Below are 24,290 nucleotides of genomic sequence, written 5' to 3'. Positions count from 1 at the left end.
GTGGTTCTGGTAGCGTGATTATGGAGAGAACAATTTTTTTTTAAGTATTCAGGGTTATTCTTAACAAAAGAGGCACAGTTGAGTATGTACAGTGATGGGAATGTTAGTATTTTCAGATCATTGTAAAGAGGTAAGCCAGGTGCTCGTATAGAAACTCTGGCCATGGCTTTCACTGCACGTTTCTGCATAGAGAAAACTGTGTGGCAGCAGCTAGCATTACCCCAAAAGATGATGCCATAAGTTAGGTGAGGATATATTTTGGCATAATATATCATCTTCAGAGTATCAATGGTAGTTACTTCAGCCAGCTTTCTTATAATAAATATGCCAGTGGATAGTTTATTCATTATATAATCAATATGTGATGACCAGTCAAGGTTGTCAGTGAGGATAACACCTAATAATTTTGTTGAATGTGCCCGGGAAATCACGTGAGGACCAACATTTAAGATCATACTTGAGGTACATGGAGACCGGTTGCCATGGAACTGAAGAAAAACTGTTTTGTCAATGTTGACTTGAAGGGCGTTATCATGACACCATTCTGACATGCTGTTGATACTGCTTTGTGTGGTATTAACTAGGTCGCTCCTATTTACCTCACTTGAAATGATTGAGGTGTCATCTGCATATAGAATGGCATTTTGGAAGAGGGGTTTGTCTGGCAAGTCATTAATGAAAATTAGGCATAGCAATGGCCCTAGTATAGAACCCTGTGGTACTCCTGCTTTCACAGTAAGGGGATTTGACTTAACTACTGTAATGCTTTTTGCTGTTCTGGAGGTATATTTGACAAATTGCTGACGGTCAGTTAGGTATGATGACAACCAGGAGAGAGCTTTCCCCAAGATGCCCACTGACTGCAGTTTAGAGAGGAGAATTTCATGATTAATTCGATCAAAGGCTTTGCTTAGATCAAAGAAAACACCAGCTGCTAATTTGCGTTCCTGAAAAGCTGTGCATAGTTGGTTTAATCACTGAAAGATGGCTGTACTTGTGGATTTGGATTTACAGAAACCGTGTTGAGCATTTTTCAGTATTTTAAAGGTTTTGAGATAACTCATTACGCGATGGTAAAAGAGTTTTTCGAATATCTTTGAGAAGGCAGACAGTACAGATATAGGTCTGTAGTTTGCCGAGTCATTTAGAGGGCCCTTCTTATGAATTGGGGTAATTGAAGCATATTTGAAAAGGTCTGGGAAGACTCCAGAGCATATGGAGGTATTAAATATGTCAGAAAGGGGACCAGCAATGACTTTGGCAACATGCTTAATTATAGGCATGGGTATACCATCAGTACCTGCTGACCAACTATTTTTGAAGGAGTGAATAATGTGAATAATTTCAGTTTGCGTGCTTGGGAAGAGAAAAATACTCTGTTCGGGGTTAACTACTTTGAAATCAATTGTGGAATTCTGGGTTGAGGGTGAGTAACAGAATTGTTTATTGAAGCTGTCTGCAGTGATTGATGGATCAGAGCAAGGAGTGCCATTAAAGAAGATCGGGGAGGGGGTCAGGGTTCCACAGGAGGATTTTGTGTTATCTTTGATCACTTTCCATGAAGCCTTTATAATGTTGTTTGAGTTTTTTATGTATGTATCAATTTTAATCCTACGTTCATTGTATACCATAGATTTAAGGTCTTTCCTGGCTACTTTGTAACTGGGAATAAATTCATTTTTACCGCTTTTTATCAGGGAGTAAAGGTTGCGTACATTAGCGGCTCTTTTAAGAACATTCTCAGAATATATCTTTTCCTTTAGAGGGAAGATTCTGCTTTTTTTCACATTTAGTGGAAAAGCTGCATTGAAATAGATATGAAAAATGTTAAGAAAGGCACTAAGTTTTGAGTTCAAATCCAGACTTGAGTATATCTCTTCCCAATTTTCTAGAGATAGATCATGAATGAATTTTTCCATAGCAGAGTCTGAGAAAGCTCGCTGAGACATAGGTACAAGACGAGGTGGGGTGTGGGTTTTGATTTTTATGTTGACATTAATTGCAAGATGGTCAGACATTTATTTATTTTTATTTATTTCAAAAGCCCACATACAGCAATTATTGCCAATTTACAGTGGTGCAATAATAAGACATAAGGGAATCAAAAGTAGTACAGGAGAAACACAACTTATGGAGATTGCTAATTATCAGGTCAATGAGGGTTTCGGAGTGGGAGGTTAACCGGGTTGGTTCACTATTCATGACATTTAAACCAAAGGATGATAACACATTGAGAAAGGATGACTTATGAGGGGAGTTGCTTGATAGATCAATATTAAAATCACCAAAAATTATGATGCCATCTGTGTTTTTAGAGATGAGGAAATTAACAGTTTCTGAGAAAAGGTCTAAGAAGTCACGAACTTCACCATTTGGTGAACGATATATCACACAAATAATGTATTTTTGTGAATTCACTTCTAGGATGGACACTGCGCACTCTAACACAGATTCAACAGATTTATTGAATTTTAAGCTTTTTAGGCCTATGTAAGGTTTACTATAAAACCACACTTCATTCTTTGACGGCAGAAGGATGAGGTAAGATTGTAGCCACTAATATTAAAGGTAGATATTTCATCGTTTGTAAGCCAGTGTTCAGCTAGTAGAAGAATATCACTGTTGTGCTCCTGCATGAGCAGATCTATCAGGAAGCCTTTCTGTCGCAAACACTGAATGTTGAGATAGATGATGTTAAGGTCAAAGGTAGAGCGTTTTGGGGACTGGGAAGAGCACTTCACTTGTTGGGGATGGTCGTTTGTTGCCAGATCTTCTAGTCACATAGAGGTCGGGGGGTCAGTGGCGTTTTTGGGAAAGTGAAAGATGGTAGCCACAGCACCTTCAGGCCAGTGGGCGCGATTTAGGACATCCTTCCGTCTTGAAGGAGTGATGCCGATTTTAAAGGCGGCATGGACGCTTTTCCCAACGATTCTCTCGCATGTAAGGCGGTCAGCTGCAGGATCGATTTTGAGGCGATTACGAAGGTGAGTGACTATCTCCTCGGCAGTGGTGTCGTGGTGAAGACGTCCAACATAAAGATACGAAGTTAAGTTCGCAGGGCGTAACGAAATTTCTGAGGCGGGACAAGTGCCGATGATCCGTGTGTTTTTTCGTTTGCGGCTTCTGACTTCCCTGAAACCCTCGTCGGAATCATCGCCAGGGGTTGCAGGCGTGACGTTACTACTCTTTGGTTTTTGAAGATGTGCAGGATTGGAATCGCTGGGCCGTGGGTTTGCTGCTTAGAACTTAATACTTATTGTATGGGTCCCCTGGGGAGGGGAGGGAGAGGTTTTGAGGGCCATTCACAACAAATTGGCTCGTACCTTCTCCTCAACAAAGTATGCTCAGTAAACTCTTCATTATTCGAAGTCTGCAGGACCAGAAAATTGGCACTTTGGAATATCGAGTTTCATAATTTCGAAAGTTTTTAATAAGTCACAAAAAAATGTTTCCTTTTGTTCCCACCACCCTTTTTAGTCTTTAGTGGCATTTTTCAAATTTTTTCAGTAGTTACTTACTCCAGATTTAAAAAAATTGCTTTTTGTTATTGATTTTATGCTGGGAAAGATCATTAAAAATCATACAACCCTAAACTTGCCATTCTTTAAAGTTAAATAATAATGATCTTAGCACTAAAGAAATTCCCGTCCATTTTAAAAAAGGTAATCAAATAATGAATTCGAAATTTTTGTGTACGAATTTAATCTTAGAAAGTGGTGGTCTTTATCGAATAGCAACTACAGTGCAACCTCGATATAACGACACCCCACGGTGCACTAATACACACTCGCTATAGCGTATTGTCGCTTTACCGGAGGTGGAGCAAATAATAGCCAATATACCTGTTGCGAACAGATATACAGGAACAGGAGTGGTGCGGCGACGGATAAACATCTATCCGATAAACGTAAGCGTAAATCCAGACGAAAGGCGATGTTTTTTTGCATCACTAAATTTCCTTACTCAAATAACGACCAGCTATTCAAACAATTTATAAGCGCCGCACTGAATAAAAATCATGCAAAGCATTGTTTCGTCAATCATTACATTTATCGAACGACAGTTTACCATATAAATTTGAGACTGAGCACTCCATTAACTTCATTTCTAACAGATCGCTAGCAATTACAGAGGTTAAGGAGTCTTGATGAAAGTCTTCCGGCGGTGAAACCCTCGCTATAGCGAGAGCCAACACCGAAAGGGTCTCGTAAAAACGAATTTTTTAACACGCTTATTATAGGGTCAATTGATGGTGCATCGGCTATCTCTCGTAATAGCGGGGGTGTCGCTATAGCCCGTACTCGCTTTAACGAGGTTCCACTGTATTATCTATGAATAAGATAGATATTTGATTTCAATGCCTATGAAATTTTAATGGCAGCCAGCCTAACCGCCATTTATGTCACCCTATATTGCTCAGTGACGAGAAAAAAAGAGAAAAAAACCAGGGTCTTAGCCTGTTTCCAAAATAAAATATTGTTGCCATGATGAATAAGAAAGGAAGCGATAAAACAGAAAAACAGATGATAATGAACCACAGAGGAAGCATTCAGCTTCCCCATGCAGAACATTCTGTGGCTAAGAAAGCACATAAATCGGAGCGTGAGTGGAAGAATATCTTAACTGAGCATCCACCAGGCATTGCTCCTGGAGGAAGCATTTCTTTCCTGGCATCAACCAGAAAAAATATTCCAAAAAAATACAAGCACACAAACACAGGCAATATAGAGGTACAGAAGGATAGCAGGCAGATATATCTCATATATATACTCACTAAAAATACATGTATGGAAGATTAAGAGATAGGAATTCTTAATGAAACATTCGGATATCTATGGTGTTATCTTGCACGCTTGAGGCATGGCGTTGAGAGGATGCAGACAGTGTGGCACACACACTGGGAGAAGGACCAAGGGCATTTAAAGTCACGCTTGAGGGGTTAATCAACTTAAACTCTGAAATCAAGTAAAATTTGTGAGCTCTTATCTCAGGTGAGAACAAGGTAAACCACCACCTTGGTCTCTCCCTATTAGTGCACCAATCAATTCTAAGCTGTTGTGTCTTTGTTTCTAGCTTATTTTTTTAATCAGAAAGCATATCAAATTCCTCCAATAATACCAGTTTCTTTTTCATTAGGTTTTCGTTCCATCGCGGAGACAGCTATAGGAGCTGGTAATTTGAAGTTCCAGTTGCCCTCAGAAGATGAAAGAGTTCTGGTTGTGAGGACCATTAAGAATGTGAACTTTTCAAAGCTGACTCAAAAAGATTTGTGTCTGTGTGAAGGGGCAATTTCAAAGCTGTTCCCAGGAACGGAAATACCTCCCTCTGATGAACTGTTTCTAACTACGGTGAAAGAGGTTGGCAAAAGTGTATTCTTGAATCTTTTTACTTGACAGAGCTAGAATCTATATTTAATAAATAGGAAGATTTAATATCTGTCTGTCTGTCTGAGATGAATAGACTTGGAAACTGCCTAATCATCATGAAAGGTGGCATATAAGGATGGTCGGATCGGATACCTCGGATCCAAATATCCGCGGATATTGCCCTTCCCGGATACTTCGGATCCGAATTCGGGATATTGAATACAAAAGTTTGAATTAATGCTTCTGTGAGTGCAGTGTCCCATAGGAGAGAAGGGAAAGATATTTCTGTAATTTTTTGTTATGAATTCTTTAAACCCTAAAACTTTTCTTTTATTTTTTTATTATTGGTATTGAATAGTGTTTTTGCTGTGGTCAAAACATTTTTGCTTGTGAGTGCTCGCCATGGTTTCTTAAAAACCTAAAAAGATGTATATTTTTTTAAGGATGAGTCGGTTCTTAAATTTTTTCGGTTCTCCATATCGGTCCGGTTCTCCCCCATCGGTTCTCGGTTCTCGATACTTGTTTCCATGGATGAACTCTTATCATCCAAATTAATGGCAAATTTAAATGAACAACCACGAGAAGTGTATGAAAATAATTTCACTAAAGAAGTAAATTAGCGGGAAGGCTCTGTAAAAAAAACTTGACATCGTCTCCATAATTTTATTTGCCAAGTAAAAAAAGTTTAAACAACACATTGTTAAAGAATGTATGATCGACCAATTTTGTCACATTACATCAGTCAGGCACTGGCTCTTTCTCGAGGTTTTGATTTTAAAAATTCAACATTTTTACCCTATCTGGGTTTAATCTATTCTTTTTTTGGCAGAAATATTGCCTGCAGTATTGAACAAGGGTTCACCGAAAACAGCAGTGGTCGATGTTGATTTTGAGGGGCCACGCTGATATGCTTGGAGTAGGGCTTACACACTGCATAGCATCAGGATCAATAGTGAAACTCTGCCAGCGTCTGACGACATCATCCGTTAATTTCTTGCAACTTGTGAGCCAGTTCAAAATATGTATATACATATTTTGTATTCTGCGATGTAGCTTAAATTTTTACTTTAATAGATTACTTATTCACATGCTTCACTGTAAGAGTTCTTATAACCTCAACAATAAACTGCTCAACTTGCCGATACAGAGACACCATGGATAAACTGAGCGGCTGTGAGTTAATGCAAACTTGTAATGCAGTGTTGCATTCTGCAGGATAGCAACACTTTTAGATGCCTTGCATCAACTTACGAACAAATTCTCGGAACGTATCTTTCTCGTATGTCGAAGAATTACTGCATATGTACATGATTCAATCGTAAGAGCACTTTTAAGACGAAACTATTTTCCGCTGGCCACCGTTCACGGCATGTTGCAGAGAGGCGTGTTTTCTGAAAACCGCATGAATTTCATGTGAATGGCGGCTGGGAAGAAGTTGTTTTTCTGAAAGCGGCCTCAATGCAGAATTGTCTATATTTCATTGGGCCAGATTGAAATGGGCACTTTGCCGTCAATGGCATGATTCGACTCGTTTGAGGACATCCATAGAGACAAATGGTAAGTTGAAAGAACGACGCCATGTCATGGACGGCGGCAGGCAAAAAGTTGTCTTGTTTGAAAGCCTTTGTGGCTTTGGAAATATTGTAATGGTGGCGAGAACGACAAACTGACGAACCCTTAAATATGCGTAAACCCTTAATAATAAAAAAAGCGGATACCATGCAATTGGAAAGTGATAAATGCATTTTTCAATCTGTTTTTTTTTCACTTTTTGGCCTTGAATACACTGCAGACCATTTTGGCTTTGGGTGCCAATTTCAAATCCTCGCCACTGTTCCAAGCTGGTTCCAAAGTATCGACTTGATGCGGTTCTTGATATTGGTTCCACTGGCCAAGAACTGGTAGTACTGAGAACCGGGAACCGGAACCGACCCATCTTTATATTTTTTGTATCGCTGATGATGAATATAGTTAAAATGATCATTTTTTTGTGAGTAGAACATGATATGTAATTTCCTTTCTTTGCTCTTACAGGCTTTCCAAAAGCATTGAAAAACATTCTTTCATAATAGGTCACCAAGTTGCCTCAATCAATGTGTTCTTGTGTTGCAGGTTTGCAAGGAAATGAAGTTGCTTCCTGTTGAGTTATTTATTGAAAGTGTCAGCCAAATAAATGAAGTAATAAATCGAAGACATGCATTGATAATCGTTGGTGACACGATGAGTGGAAAAACTACTGCATTAAGGGTAGGTTCCTGGAGCATTTTCACTGGATACCATTGCAGTGAGGATTTGAATTCTTTTGGATCCTATGGTGTTGGAATTGAAGGTGGAATGGAGAATGTCGTGATGAACAACTCTTCCATTTTTGTTCCAAGGCTGTAAATGCCATTTTTTAATTATGCCTTTCTTGCATAGGAATTATAATGTGCATGCTTGCATTATGGTTGATACGGATATATGTATTGGTTTTCCTGTTGTGTGGTGAAATAGTATAGTATAGATTTGTATTTGTACCCATTGAATAAACGTAAGATCCCAGTCCCTCAGCCATCAATTCCAGCTTTGCGGCATCACCAGATGCATGAGGTGGAGGGCAGAAAAGGCTTCAGGCAGTAAAGAATTTAGGTGTCTGCTTGTGAGAAATGCAGGTTTGCGTGGACACTTATTATCATCACAAAAAATAAAACAGCAAAAAATACATAGCCTCAAAAATATAAAAATTAGATACCTGTGTAAACCAAGTTAATAATATATTCACAAACAGCATGGACATAAAAACATCTAGAATTAAAAATAATAAAAATTTAAAAAATTTAAAAATCAGTGTTTAAGTAAAAAATTCTTGCCATGGCAAAAAAATCCAATGCCTGCCTTTCAATGCAAAAAAAATATGGCACAGGAATACAGTGATTCTTTCTAAGATCCCCACGTTGGAGATGAACTTGTGTTACTGACAATTGAATAATTTGTATCCATAATATTGTTTTTGCAGATTTTAATGGAGTCTTTGAAAAGAATGCATGACATGGATGAAAGCGAGCCAGCAGTAACATGTGAAGTTGTTAATCCTAAATCCATTACATTGGAACAGCTTTATGGCAAAAATGACGAACAGACTCAGAAATGGAAAGATGGTATTGTTCCTAAAATATTGAGGTAAAGTTCACCAGAGTTAATTTTTTTATCTTAGCATGATGTGTCATTATTACTGTGTATATATTGTGACGATACGTACCATCAGATGGATTTGCCAACTCTAATGTTGGACGATTTCGATCCCCGGCTCCACTGTTTGGAAACCAACGGTGAGAGTGCATACCTTCACGTAGTCCACTGACGGTGGACGGATCTTACCTAAAAGGAAACCCACGTGGGTTCTACGGCGTGCGATCACAAAAGAAAAGGAAAATATGGGAATTTTGAACCTCAATGCGAAGCAAAGCAGAAACAAAATGACCTTGTTCAGATTGTGAATGGTTTTAGACATTTATTGGCAAAAAAAAATAAATGAACATGAGCAACTTCCTTCTTAAATCTAATGAAATGATTATAGTTTTGGATGACACACTGATGGAAAGAGAACTCAAAATGCAATACCCCACCAAAACAAAAAAACTAATACTAATGCATGACAAAAATTCATAAAGGCCTCTGTAGGAATCTCTACTACAATTATGAATGTCAGTTTGATTGTCCACCTTGAATTTTACGTGCTCCATGTCTGCTCATACTAAAGTGTGCAGCACTATTGGAATTAAAAGCACAAATCGCAAGGAGGGGAGAATAATTATACTGATTTTCACTTCATGACAAGTTAAGTGAAATTGTTCCTGGGTCACTATTACAAGCGATCACCTCCACACGAGGTGTCTTCTTAGCGGAAGAAATGCTGGTTGGAGAAGGGAGAGTGGATAATTCACTATCCAGGGGGAAGGGGATTTCTAGAGTAATTATGTGTCGAGATGTGGCTCCACGTTGAAATCACCACTGGGCGCGTCATCAACCCACAGGCTTTTGGTTGTCTGAGGTTTACGGGATGATCGGCGTATTGGCGTTACACGACTTGACAGTCTTTGTGGTCTGCAAATAAGGCATATGTTGTTGAAGAATCAATGGCTTCTGAATAGAAATGAGAGGATTTGGGGAATTGAGAGATAATTTGGAATCAACTTTTATTACTGTTATAGAGGTGGGTTAAACTGTTCATTTTGATGAACCATTCACTTAGAACCTGTTCAGTAAAAAGAACAGTTCAAAATATCTGTTCATGGCAAACAGTCACGGTCATTCAGGTAGAAAATACTGTTTATCGGATGCTTAGAGTAAATGAAAGCTTAGTGTGGTATCATGTGGTTTGTGTAGCTTGTCATAGTAATTTCAAGCAAATTCTGTCCTGGGCCTTTACTTGGTTATCTGTGTGCAGGACAATATCTGCTGTCCACTTGTAGAATAAGCCAGAATTAATATTTATCAACCCAGCGTCTGATGTTATTCGCATATTTAGCACCAGAAAAGTTTTTAAAAATATTGCTCTTGTGAGCAATTTAGACTTTGATACTTAGCTAACTGTTCTTTATAAATATTTTTAGTATAAATGTCATTTGTGAATCTCTCTCTTAGACTCCTTGATAAAATATCACTTTATATCCCCTCGTTACAGCCTGCACCCGGTATCTATCCACTCTAACGATGCAATTAACTCAATAATAGAATGTGTAAGACAGTGAGAAATTATCTGTTTAATTGCTAAATTAGTACTTTTTGTAGAATGTAAGAAAAATAGTCAAATTTGTTACACCCATGGAATTGTGTAACGTATTTAAATATTAAACATGGAAAGCAAAGAAAGATTTGATGCTTTGAGGTGTATTTATGTGCAATCAAGCTATGTGGTCACAATAAAATTAATAAAATGTTGCGATGTGAAAAACCTAATGTCATAAAATAAAATGGCCGCAGGTAACATATTGATTTTATTCCTTTGAAAATGATGGATATATGCCTCCGTAGGCTTTTCCAGAAGAGTACCAAGTCCTTCACCTTTGATGTCTAATTACACTACAAGCAAGTAATTTGAGGAAAGTTAAAGCCAAATTTTTGTTTCCCAAAATCATCAGTTCAGATCTCTTAAAACAACGCAGGGTAAAATATAGATTAACCCAGTTAAAAGTTATAATAATAATAATAATAATAATTTTTATTCACTTTAGGCAAGAACATTTGCATAGTTTCGTCAAATTGAATCAAATTAAATTTACAGAATTACAGCATATCAAAAAGAAGAAAAGAAAAAAAAATTTTGTTTACAATAAAGGGCCTCTGCCCTTATCATACAATACATTCATATCACATTATATATACATAAAATAGTACAGTTGTATTATACAGACCTTGCCTTACAGAGGACCCTCCTTGCAAAGCAAAAAAAACTTCCGATGCATAAATTGGTTTTTGGAGCATAAAATTCCTCAGTTCAGCTTTGAATTTATTCAGAGTCTATACCCTTAATACTGTGAGGGAGTACGTTATGCAGCTTAACCCCTTTGTGATATGGTCCATCTGAATTTAATGTAGAGGATCTTTGCTCAACATGTATATCCATCTTAGATCTCGTGTTATATTGGTGAATGTCACAATTTAACTCATACATGCTCATATTTAGAGATGTGCGAATAGTATCCGCGAATACTCGAATACCTCGAATACCAGAAAGTATTCGATATTCGAGATCTCGTATAGTTATGCCAAAGGTACCGTCTCGAATACCTCGAATACTTTGAATTTCGCGTCATACGCTTTCGCTCGCACGTCATTGGTAGTTGACTCAGAAAAATGAGAACTCTAGTCGTTTAGTGCATGCAGCGCCGTTTTAGGCAAGCTGGCAAACTATATCAAATTCGCGGTTTAGAGTGGTGAAAAGAGTTCGACATGGGGAACCGAAATTGATAGGGTGAAAAAATCCGAGAATCCCAGGTGTCCCCCGTCAGGAGTAACTCAGTGCCGTGGGATAGCAACATAGGCGCAATTCCCACGATCCGCCATTCCCTCCATTCAGCATTCATCCCACCCAATCTGACGATTTACTCTTCTCCGAAATCAAACAAAATATCCCACCTCGTGCAGGGATCGTATTACGAAGACTTTAGCTTTGAAAAAATATAAAGTTACCGGAAAATAACAGAATCGCGTTTCACCCTTCACTCTTTCTCCCCCACTGACCATTTTCCCGCATCCATCTTTTGATAAAAATAAGACGAGGATTTTACCACGTGTCCTTTGTGGCTAATAACGACAGGCACTTATTTTGAATCCTCCCCAGGAGATGAAACTACCACAGGGAGGAACTCAGTGCCGTGGGATAGTGACATTGGCGCATTTCCCACGATCTGCTATCCCCCTCCCTTCAGCATTCGCCTCACCCACTCTGACGATTTCCTCTTCTCCTCCGATATCAAACAAAAGATCCGACCTCGCGCAGTGATCGTATTACGAAGATCTTAGCTTCGAAAAAATATCAAGTTACGCGAGAAAAATAAAAACGTGTCTCTCACCCACCCCCTTTTCTCACCCGCTGACCCTTTTCTACCAAGCTGCTTCGAATTTCCCCCTTTCTGGAGGTCAACTGCTGCATGAGTCATCTACTAGCCCGAAAGGTGTCTAACAATGACTTTCGGCAATTAATATTACACTTTTATTGGATTGAAATATTAGTAATATGCGCGTAATTTAAGAAAGAATAAGACCAAACACGACATATTTATGACTTTATTTAAGCATTTTACGCCGGAAAATAAATGCCGGAAAGACGAAGAAATACGACGGGGGCTTAGCATTTTGGCGTAATGCTCAAATGGGTGCTTTCCTATTATTTTTTTATTGCCTAAATCGAAATATTAATACTCCTGGAGTACGTATTTAACGCTTTTAGATTTTTATTCGACGATATCTATTTTTCGCGATTAAATTAAAAGTGAAAATTTTCAAGCGCACGAAAACGCGACGCGTTAGTGGGAACGATGGGGAAAAGTCCGTGTGACGCATTTCTGGTTCCCCCTCCCGCCTCGTGAGGTGACCTTGGGCGAGGCTCAGAGCGCTCATACCTTACCAAAGCTTACCTTATCAAACGAAGAAAACTTACCGACCTTAGCCAGTTTTAATAAGTGATTACTAAGACATGTTTCCCTGAGCTCTGTGCCTCATGTATGCATTAGTAACCTCAGACGAAGTAAAACTCCTATCCTCTCGTGTAGAAACTAGGTCCCTGTGATGTCAAGTGGAGTGGCATCACATGGGTGCCTAAGTGGCCTTTTTCTAATGAGGATAAAATTGACCATTGCCATTGGTCTAGACCGGTATTTCTAGCACCAAATAATTTGTATATTATGAATACACCAATGGTAGGTAACGAATCACAATCAATGCCTTTCGTTTTCTTAAATGAAGGAAACTACCCTATTGTTTACATTAAATTAAAATATTCCATTAATCAGCTAAATTCCTGTTTGAATCCTTTAAAGGCAATCACAATTACTCGCCAAAATCTTGGGTTTCCTGCTGCATAGGCGACATAGTCAAACATTCTCACATTCATAGTTAAGTATTCGAGGTATTCGAAATTCGAGGTATTCGAATATTCGAGCAATGATTTGATATTCGAATTCGATATTCGAATTCGAGAAATCTACTATTCGACCCATCCCTACTCATATTCCTTTTAACAAACAATATAGCTTCAAATATGTACAGAGCAGGAAGAGGCATGATTTGAGATTTGCAGAAATAAGGTCTACAGGACTCTCTGTAAGGCAGGTTAAAAATAATCCTTATGGCTTGTTTTTGCAAACGAAAAATTTTTGTACAATGATTTGATCCTCCCCAAAATAAAAGACCATAAGTTAATATTGAGTGAAAATTAGAGAAATAAAGCATTTTAAGAATATTAAAACTAGTACTAAGACGAAGATGCCTTAGTTGGTAAAGGGTTTTACTCAATTTAGGGATTAAAGAGTTAATATGAGAGGACCATTTTAAGGATGGCTCAATTATAACTCCAAGGAATTTCACATTATCCACGAGTGACAGGTTAGCATCATTAAATTGTATAGGACCCATAGGCTCTTTGCTAAAATTTATGCATACTGTTTTTTGGACATTAATGGCCAGTAAATTTTCCTGTAACCAATTATTGAGTGATTTCATAGTATTTTGCAATCTGCTTTCTAATGACTGTAATGTTGTCCCATGAATAAGAATGCTTGTATCATCAGCAAATAAAACAGGTTCTGCTTCAGGAATACAACTAGGTAAGTCATTAATGTACAATAAAAATAGTAGGGGTCCAAGTATTGAGCCCTGGGGGACACCTGATTTGACTTCCAATTTGGCAGACAGATAATTTATCTTCAGATTTGATGATGAATCAAAATGAGTTATTTCAACCAATTGCAACCTTCCCTGCAGATATGAATGAAACCATTTGTTTGCAACACCTGAGATTCCATATTTATTCAACTTTTCAAGAAGAATTTCATGGTTTACAATATCAAACGCCTTTGTTAGATCTAGATACACTCCTATAGGCAGATGTTTACGATCAATTGCATTTAATGTTTTGGTAATAAATTCATGAAGAGCTTTACATGTTGAACTGCCTTTCCTAAAACCATATTGATGCCCAGAGAGTACGGAGTTCATTTCTAAATACCTCATTACACGTTTATACATTGCCCTTTCAAATATTTTTGAGATTCCTGATAATAAACTAATTGGCCGATAGTTTTCTACATTCTTTTCATTTCCCTTTTTATGAAGAGGTAAGACTTTACTTAATTTGAGGCGATTTGGGAAAATACCATTACTTAATGACAAGTTACAAAGATATACTAAAGGCTTGCTGATAAAAGGGATGGCAAATTTAATTACCTTGTCCGGTATTTCATCAACTCCTGAGGATAACTTATTTTTAAAGGAATGACCTATATCAATAATTTCATCATTGGTGACGGGATATAAAAAAATGGAATGAAGAACCCTTTCTGGGACATTGGGTCGGCTAGAATGATTCTTTCTGGTAAATGCTGAAATTATATTACCAGGAGCATTAACAAAATAATCATTGAAGTTCTCAGCAATTTCATTAGGATTAATTAGGACATTGGCACCTGAAACTAGTTCAAAGTTTTTAACAGTTCTTGCATTACATGTTTCCCTCTTGATGACTTGCCAAGCTGCTTTTGATGCATTTTTAGAGTTTGAAATAAATTTATCATTGCATGCTGATTTAGCATTCCTGACACATTCCTTAAGAAATTTATTGAAGTTATAATATTCAGATTTAATTTCTTTATCATCAGTAGATTTTGCAAGTTCAAATAGTTCCCTTTTATATCTACTCATGTTAACAATTTCGTTAGTGAGCCAGGTGTGTTTGCTTGTCAATCTATTTGATATTTTGCATTTTTTCATTGGGAAGTTAATATCAAAATAAAACAGGAACTTGTCCAGAAATGCATCCATTTTTTCATCAAATGAATTTGCTCCATATTCATCATCCCAAGTTTCATTTTGTAAATCATAAGCTAATAACTGCATTTCATTAGTAGCAAAATTCCTTTTATTCAACACAAATAATTTAAAAGCAAAATAAATGGTAGATATTGCATACTTTATCAATTTCTGTTTAATTTTTCTGTGAATATCCTGAGAAAAAGAATTGCTGAAACGATCCTAATATTTTAAACACTCGTTTGAAACATTAGGGCATTCAAACTGTTCAGCAGCTATCCTGTTCTTTTTCATGGATGAGGGAATGGTAGAGAAAGAAGGGGAGGTGCTCGGTTGTCTATGGCGCACTTCGGTGGCCTTGAATGGTCAAATGGTCTGCATCTTACCTGCCATCTGTTGTAGCCACCACGCACTTGATGGAGTAAGCTGCAGTTCAAAATACCTTTTGGTGAGCAAACTTGTTGGACCGAATACGCCACAGGTGTGCAGTGCAGTCATAAACAGAGAACTGGGAGTTTTAGATAACTGTTCATTTTATAACCGGATCATTACAGTGAACAGTTTGTTTTGGCAGTTCGGTTCTTTTTGTCCCATCTCTACACTGTTATACATACCACCCATATATATTTGTATAAGTGTGTGATCTGTTCTTTTCCATTAAATCCACAGGAATTTTGCTTCTCTTGATTCCATGGGAAGAAAATGGTTGGTGTTTGATGGTTCAGTTGATCCTACCTGGATGGAAATTTTAAACTCTACCCTTGATAATAACGGAAAGTTATGCTTGTCTTCCGGCGAAGTAATTGTGTTGTCTCCTCGTACATCCATTATATTTGAAGTAATCAATGTGAGGCAGGTAAGTTTTTCTTGGCTATTTTTAGTGCAATACCTCGATATTGCTTTTCATTTCATTGGTATCTCTATAAATAAATTTCTTCAATGGCACATGAGAAATGATATGATGTTTTAATTTTGGGAATTAAGTATTAGGTATAGACTAATGCTAGAATGCTTTTCCTACTCGCAAAAAATTTTGTTTAAAAGCTCTCACAAGAGTATTGCTACAGAATTTCATCCGTGAAAAATTCTTTGGAAAAAAACGACAGGCACATAGCAACGAACTTCCTAAGAGATTGAAGGACAATCTGGGGAATCTCAGTGCTGTTAGATAATAACCATGGCATAGATTTTACAAAACCACCCTCGTCCCTCCATCGGCCCATGCCTCTGAGGTCTTTTTTTCCTTTCCGAGACCACACAGGCCATAAATCATTATCTTCGAAGGAAAATTTCAAGTTACATGCGAACAATGGAAACATATTTCATCCTTACCTCATCTCACCAACTGACCTTTTTCAGTAAACCAGCTCTTCAATTCTCCCAGTTTCTTGAGGCCAAATGCTAGGTGAGTCACCTACTGAGCTTGAAGATATCTCGATAGCTTTCAGCAATTGTATGACATGCACGAGGTTCAAAACAGAATGCAACCTAATGCATTGCATTTCTGACAGTATTTAAGTTTTTTAAGCTCTAATTGATTGACACAAAGCTTTCTAGTTACAATGAGGCTACAAATATTCAGCATAGTCCAAACAGCTTAATTTCTGAAACAAGCAGATCATGTGTGATCATGTGTGCAAACGAGACGAGACAGGCCGGAAACTTCAGGTAATGCAACTGCTTACATCACAAATCTCACCACCTTTGCTTTGAAGGCAATGACGTCACATTCAAGTGTTCGTCCCTTGCTCCTTCGCTCGTACCCTCATAGCTTGAAAGATGGAGGGAGTGCGCTCCTTCCCCTCGACCTCTCCTTCAGTGCTCTTCACTTGTAAGCATTTCCGATTTCTTCTGTCTACAGTTTAGTCCAACAATGTACACACTCGTTCGAATTTTTTAAACTGCAGGTTTTGATACCATAATTTTCAGTTAAAACAATCCTCATAATAGCGTCTGAAGATGATTTTTGAAAAAACAGGTCCTTAGCGCAATGGAAATTACTCGGCAAGACAGATTTTGACTATTAACCAGGTATAGTCCGAAAAAACTATGCATTTCTCTGCGTTTCATATGCCATTACTATTTGCAGTATAAATGCCGCAGGATGTCTACTTGTGGCAGTAAATTTAGCGTGCCCTCCATAGGGAAAAACCCTGCGTGATCTTTTCCATGTACACCTTGGAGATAACGACATGACGGTACGATGCTTACGAGTAAGAAAAGCAAAAAGGAGTATTGTAAGAAAATGTCACTAAGGGAGAAGCTCCCCTGCCTCCCACTTGTTCTTGACATAGGGTTTCAGATGACTGACTCATGCTGAAAACCAAAGGCCACTGAGTTCCTCCCCCCTCCATGCATCGTTGATATTGTGAAGAAAAATTTGGAGTGGGTCCCGAGTAAATGAAACATTGTTGTACTGTTTTAATCATTTTGCGACTTGCCATCGAAGGAATCGGCGAATTAACCGGTGCGATGCGGCTACTGTCAAATTGAATACCCACTTGACTACTACAAGTAAGTGGCAGATATATTTGAGCGTATATAAGCGAATGAAAAGAATTTTCTTTCCCCTTTGGACTTGCGACCAGGGAAGGGGGGGAAGATAAGAAATTCGTGTAAGAGACGCACCCCATACTCACCTGCAATTTCTGGGTAAAAAGGTGCATCTTTTACACAATTGTGTATGGTACTCATGCGTCATCTGACCAGGGAATGTTGAAGCAGGTAGGCTGAAAAAGGTCAGTGGGCGAGAAAGGAGGAGGCATGAAGCACGACTAGCCATAAATTGAAAATACATTGTTTCATTTTCCTTAAATGATGGATGCAGGAAAATAATACATTGGGACTGTTATCTTCAAACAATCAATGTAGGAAAACGATACTTCATGGAATGATAGATGTGGGAAAAAATTACATTGTCTATATGGGACTTTATTTGGGACCAGGAGGGATGGCGTCCAAGAGTCCTTATGGGCAAGCCGCCACTGATGTTATCATTATTCTTAATGTTTGTCAGCATGTCTGTAAGAAAACCATAAAGACTAATTTAACTAAGCTGCCTGCTGATAAGTGCTTTCATTATTTCTTTCTTCAGCTATCCTGAATGTGCTGGCTGGAATTTGACAGTTTATAATCATTTTCTGTGCACCTCATTGTCTTCATAATCACTGTACAACAATCCCAATATTGGTCTGACTCAGCTCTCCACTCAATCCTTCAAATCCATCCAGTCACTTCATCTGTTCACTTGTGGGTTTTATTTACTATGGTTTATCCCCTATGAATTACTTTTGAATGTTCTCAATTCAATTAATATTTTATATAAGTAAGCTGATGAGTGGATTTAAGAAATCCTCTCTACTAATAGAAGTACGAAATTCCAAAGTATGTAGTTAGAGAGTAGCTGTGGACTTTACTTCCAATTATCTTTTTGTGCCCTGTCGGTTGAACTAGAATATTTTGCTGTTTCATATCGAATCGAGTGTAAAATTATGAAAAACTATTTAAAATAATTGTTTTATTTTTTTAAATTGTATTTTTCATTTCTCTATCTCCTTCGTAGATTATGGCCTATATGAGGTCATGTTTTGGTGTACAGACGTACCCAATAAAGTTGTCTTATAATTGCAGATTTCTCCTGCCATCATTTCAAAGTGTGGAATAGTCTATATGTCTCCTGATTCTCTTGATTGGGCTACATTGGTGGAGGCTTGGATTTGTTCTAATGAGGATGAATGGTGGCATGAATTTGGGAGCATCATTTTGGCCTTGTTTGAATGGACTTTGAAGCCTTGTATTGAATTCATTGAAAGTTATGCAAAGAAGATTGTCAACATTGGAACACCAAGTATTGTTAGGTGATGTTTCATTCCTATTTTGTAGTCGTGAGTTACAAAACATGTCTGAGAGTTACAGCAATCTCTTGAAAATACGAAGGGACCAAAAATCGGCACTTCTTCTTATCAAATTTCATAATTTCAATATTTATTTTGGATTTTATGACATAGGTATATTATTATAAAATATGTATGCCATCCACCATTTTGTTGAACTATCAGTTAATATCTACTTTGGTTGAATCGTTGTAATTCCTGTGCAGTTTGGAAATGTAAACAAATAATACTGATGAAGGAGGAGAAGCTCCTCCTTCATCTATAATAACGCATTATGTGATATTGCATTGACATAATGTTTAAATTTTTAGAAACGGTCAGGTATGTGAAGTAACAACTGTCATTGAAAAAAAGGTATAACGGTGAAGTGAGAGCATTTGCATGAAAGCGACAGAGCTTCATGAATTCTAAAGTAAAAAAAAGGTGCAGAATTAGATAAACATCATGAAGTAATCAACTTCTTTGTCTTGTCATGGACGAAATTTTTTTTGTTCAAATTTACTATTTTCATTTTCAATGGAAAGCTTGCCTCTCAGCTGTAAACAATACCTTTTCGAGCATTCGATAATGGTGAAAGTGTGGGCCACATAATTATTAACACAGTCATTCTGACTATGGGATATGAAGTTTCCTTCTATGGGCATTTTTTTAAATATTTCTTTTTAAGCCAATTTTAATATGAACATACAAAAATGACCAGTGTGAAAACCACCTATTGACAAAATTGGCCATCTCAGAACCTAAGTAAAATTAATTTGTAGGAAGCCCCATTTGGCTCACTCTCTAATACTGAAATAGTAACAAGATTAAATTTTGTACAGTTATCATTATATTTATTTTATTTTTAAATATTATTAACAAATATATTGAAAAAAATTATGCATTTTTAAATTTTAGGAGAGTGCTCTATCTCCATTAGATTTACCATATAAACGCTTGTAGAGACATACCTTTTTTCCCAGAAATTGCGGCCGAAAATGGGGGTGCATCTATTACACAAATTTCTTATCTTACCCCCTTCCCCGGTCGCAAGGCCAAGGGAAACAGAGTGGCCTTGGTTTTCAGTGTCAGTCATCTGATACCCTAAGTCAAAAGCGAGTGGGATGCAGGGAAGTTACTCCCTAAGTGACATATTTTTATAATGCTCCTGTTTGCATTTCTTACTTGTAAGCATCGCGCTGTCCTGTCGGTACCTCAGAGGTGAACCTGGAAAAGATCGTGAGGGATTTTTCACTCCACGGGGTGCACTAAAGGGTCTAGCAGGTGAAGATGGTGAAAAGTCCTCCTAGATATTTGAAAAATAAAAATATACCCTGAAAGTGAGGAAGGTAGAGGAGGAATATACTCTCACGGGAAGGTGATCCCAAAAGCTATTGCATTGGCAGAGCGTCTTGGTGTCATTGAACTAAACTGTATTTCTGCATTTCATCCAATGCTCTGCGATGGCTGACTTTTCGGGCTGCCCTAAGCAGAGGTGAAGATGCTTGTGTTCCTTGAGCCACGTACCTGTAGTGTGGCCTGTTTCACCCATGCACATCTTCCCGCACCCACATGGGACTTGGTAGAAGCCAGGTGTCTTCAATCCTTCTGGATCTTTCGCTTTAAACGATCGAAGAAACACTTTTCCTTTTCTGTTCCAAAAACCTGAAATTACTTAAGCACTCATTTCACCTATTTTGCTTTTCAGGTCAATGGTTAATATAATGGACATGTTCTTGAAGGAGTCAGAGAAAGTGAGTGACAAGAAGGTAGTACAAGCCTGGTTCCAAGGCCTCTATTATTTTGCATGTATTTATGGGCTTGGAGGAATTTTGGATGCAGACAGTATGCAAACATTTGATGAATTTGTCAAATCCCTTGTTAGAGGTAAGGCTAATGAAAATAGTTAATAGCTCTTTCAAAATTGCTTTGGATAAGAATTTGAAATAGCCTAGTGAGTAAAATGAGAATGGGTTAACTATCAGAGTTTTGAAGTAAAAATAACCATCCTCCTTGATTCAAAATTTGGGCATGGATAGGGTTGTACAGTAATTTTTTCAAATGCCACATTTGAAAGTTAAAGGTAAAAAAGAAGTGCATAATAGCTTTGTTGATTTTCTTTTCTGCGATGAATGTGTATATTTAAAGATTCTAATGAAGTGGCAAAATGTTGTTACTGCGCTGTAACAGCCTGCTGTTATGTTTATTGAGGAGTGATGCCAGTATGCCAGCCATTTGGTGTCACTGCCTTTTTAGCCATCCTCTTCGTGTTTGGAGCGATTGAGAGAATCACAATAATCACTAGAGATGTGTGAATAGTATCCACAATTACTCGAATACCTTTAATACCTTGAATACTTTCAATTTTGTGCCATACACTGTCGCACGCATGTCATTGGTTGTTGACTCGGAAAAATGTAGATGACTCTAGTCATTTAGTGCATGCAGTGCCATTTTAGGCAAGTTGACGAACTACATCAAATTCGCGGATTGAGAGTGGTGAAAAGATATTGTTCGATGTGGGGAAGCGATAATGACTGGGGAAAAAATCCGAAAATCCCTGGTTTCCCCCACGAAGCTCCTCAAAAAAATTAACAATGGCAGGAAGAAAATTGACTCTTGGGGTACCTTACGTAATGCATTGAGCTACTGCTCCCGAACCATTCCACTCGTCTGAAAGATCATCACGAATTCAAAGACTGCAAGGGTGCAGGCTTCCCGTGCCGTCAGTTATGTTTCGTTATGCCAAACGATGGCTCGGCAATGACACGTCAAAGTTGATAAAGGATCAAAATTTTCATTAAGATAATAGTAAAAAAATGGCATATGCAGGGGCCCCAAGTTCTCTAGTTTAAAGCTTATGTGTATGACCATGTAACCAGGCCTTAGGCATTTCCTACATTTTTTTATAATTTTCAACTCTCCTTTTGTTGAATGAGTTAATTCAGGCTTTGCATTTATGGAAGACGATGGTTTTGTTGGTGCGCTTATAGGATTATTTTAGTTTTCGTTAAAACAAAAGCATGATATCTATTGACCAGAAAGTATTTTTTTATACTCTTACTTGCAAACCATGTTTTTTGTTTTTGATGCCTGAAATGTTCTTCTAAAACTTACTGTAAATTTCTCATCAAACATGTTTGAAATTTTCAATAATTAGGCCATTATTTACGTCTTTTTATGGAACTTTTTTTTATAAAAATCATATTTTTTACATTGTTATATTTTTATGATTGTGTTATTTGATGCTTTCCAACTTGCCACCACTGCCTGCTGTGATTGCAGCAGCACCTTTTGTAATGATTGATGACATATCCAGCCATAAATATGTGGCAATTGCTATATAGAGTTGGGCTAATATAAATCTGTAAGTTCTCCCATAATTCCCAGGGATATCAGGATATGCATTCAGTTTTTCTGTAAAAATTATGGAAGACGAATTGAACCGGGGTAAGTTTTAGGGCCTCCGCATAGGTGCATTCCCGCCACGAAAATATCATTTAGCGACTACTTAATTGCAAATGCTAGCAATGAGGATGGCAGAATCAATAGAAAATATTTAGAAAGGGTTGAGTGTTAATGCCTCAAGGGTGGTAAAATGAACTTGCAGGAAGTGGGGAATGACAAATGCTCCCTGTCTCTCCCTCCTCTTGCCTGTCTCTCTAGTTGCAGCTGCTCTTTTTGAGTGGTCAAAAATTAATGGATTAAGTGATGGACCCCTCTTTACCCTTAACCCCTCAAGCGCGGCGGGCATTTAATTAAATCCCATCTCAGCGGTCGGATGAGTTTTAAATGACTTTGCCTTTTTGCCGTACTATCATTCAATAATTTATATCTTTCATAATATACGATCAGTATCATTGAAAATTTTAGTAAACTTGCGTAATATAATGCGCTACTATATAAGAATTTTTCGAGCGATTTGAAAAAATATTTATTGTATTATGTATCTCCTTTTATGAACTAATGAATAAATTTTCAATTTCGAAAGATTTTAATTTGGTTTCGAATAAGCTACGAGATCTCTAACATTCCATGCATTTAAAAAATACAATTACATGATGTAATTTAGTTATTTGGGGTTGAAAATGTCGTAACAGATTGGATACTTTCGATAGGATTACCCGTTTCGCCTACTTGAAAATTTACCACTCCGCCCACTTCTCTGACTTTGCTCCATTATTACCGCATCATTTCATTTAGGTAATCACTTGCTAATGTTTCAAACGTCAATATGTGAATGTTAAAATTATTTACCTTAGAAAATCTGCTTTGTGTAACATGATTTGAAGCAATCCAAACATTATCCCACTGCACATTTTTCACACTAGTACATGCAGTCTCTTCATTTCCCATATTAGGCACAAACTGCACACCTCCTTTGAGACTTTGATTTCTTCCCAGCTGTAGGAATTGTCTTTAGGAAATGTATTTCTATGAGTCTTGGTACTAAATTGTGTAATGAGTGACGGCCATGTCCAAACAGTTCGTATGACGTTGGATATTTCAAAAATATTACCTCGACCAATGGCACGCGAAATGATAAGACAAATTTTTATGCGTGTTTTTCCTATGATCATCATATGAATTTAGGACTGCCGCATTCAATAGTCTCCTAAATAACTTCATACCCCACTTGCAATGGCGTTTTCTTTCCATTAGTTACGAATGCAATAACAGGTCCTTGAAATTCACCCCACCAATGAATTTACTATAACCTAACACACAAACAGACTTCCGAGTCTCTATTTTGCCTTTCATTACTATTCCCATTTTGTAGGATCCCCAATTATAAAAAAAATACCACTCACAGGAAGTACACCCGATGAGAATTTCAACACACTGCCTGAAAGAACACCACACAGCATGAATGACTCTAGTGGACTGAAGCTCGTGGTTTAGAAGCTCCCTCAAGAGACGAGAAAATATCTCGAAGGGGCCCTGGTATATGCTGACTGTTTAGATGGAATCTTATCTTCGTTGATTACTGTCCAGAAAAAAAAATATAAAAAAATAAATCCAGAGCGAAGCACATGGCCCCTTCGTTTGGGACGCTAAGGACTAACGAGGCAGGCCAAACACACTTGGGGCTCGAGGTGACGACAAACAAGGAGAAGACGGAGAGAAGGCAGTCAGCTTAGAAGATACCATATCTCAAGCTAAAGTAGCTGACCCTTCTTGACGTCTCTCAAGCAGAATAGGCGGATTTTTTCATGATAGAACAGGTGAAAGAAGGCATTGAGTTTTTGGACCGAAGTCGTCAACGCGCTGGTTTAAAACGGAATTTTGAAAACACCTTGAAGGCATTTAGCTGTTATGAATATTTTATTGGAGAGGAAAAAAATTTCTTCAAATGATAGAGTAATTAGTTTTAATTTAACATGCAATATCTGGCGGAGAAAAAATATTACATACAGTAGGTCAGGAAGCGTACTGGGTACGCATGACTGCGTTGAGGGGTTAAAATTATTGTCAGCCTACCTTGGTTTTACGGGAAGACCCATACTCAAGGAATAATTGTTCTTATGAATATTTCCTGAAGAGA

The 24,290-nt window shown here is 37.7% G+C and overlaps 1 protein-coding gene across 1 annotated transcript in view; it reads left to right on the top strand.

The window, feature by feature from the left end:
* Window positions 1–24,290, top strand: part of LOC124154384 (dynein axonemal heavy chain 12-like) — a 242,984-nt gene that overhangs the window by 93,647 nt on the left and 125,047 nt on the right. Inside the window, exons 27-32 of the mRNA XM_046528076.1 lie at window positions 5,137–5,357; window positions 7,479–7,613; window positions 8,362–8,525; window positions 15,543–15,729; window positions 18,504–18,730; window positions 20,454–20,632. Of these exons, the coding sequence (XP_046384032.1) occupies window positions 5,137–5,357; window positions 7,479–7,613; window positions 8,362–8,525; window positions 15,543–15,729; window positions 18,504–18,730; window positions 20,454–20,632 (1,113 nt within the window). The remainder of the gene's footprint in view (window positions 1–5,136; window positions 5,358–7,478; window positions 7,614–8,361; window positions 8,526–15,542; window positions 15,730–18,503; window positions 18,731–20,453; window positions 20,633–24,290) is intronic.

This window comes from Ischnura elegans, chromosome 1 (assembly GCF_921293095.1).
Source record: "Ischnura elegans chromosome 1, ioIscEleg1.1, whole genome shotgun sequence".
Classification (NCBI taxonomy): Eukaryota; Metazoa; Arthropoda; class Insecta; order Odonata; family Coenagrionidae; genus Ischnura; species Ischnura elegans.
The sequence above is the reverse complement of the archived record's forward strand: the minus strand, read 5'-3'. Positions and strand labels throughout refer to the sequence as shown.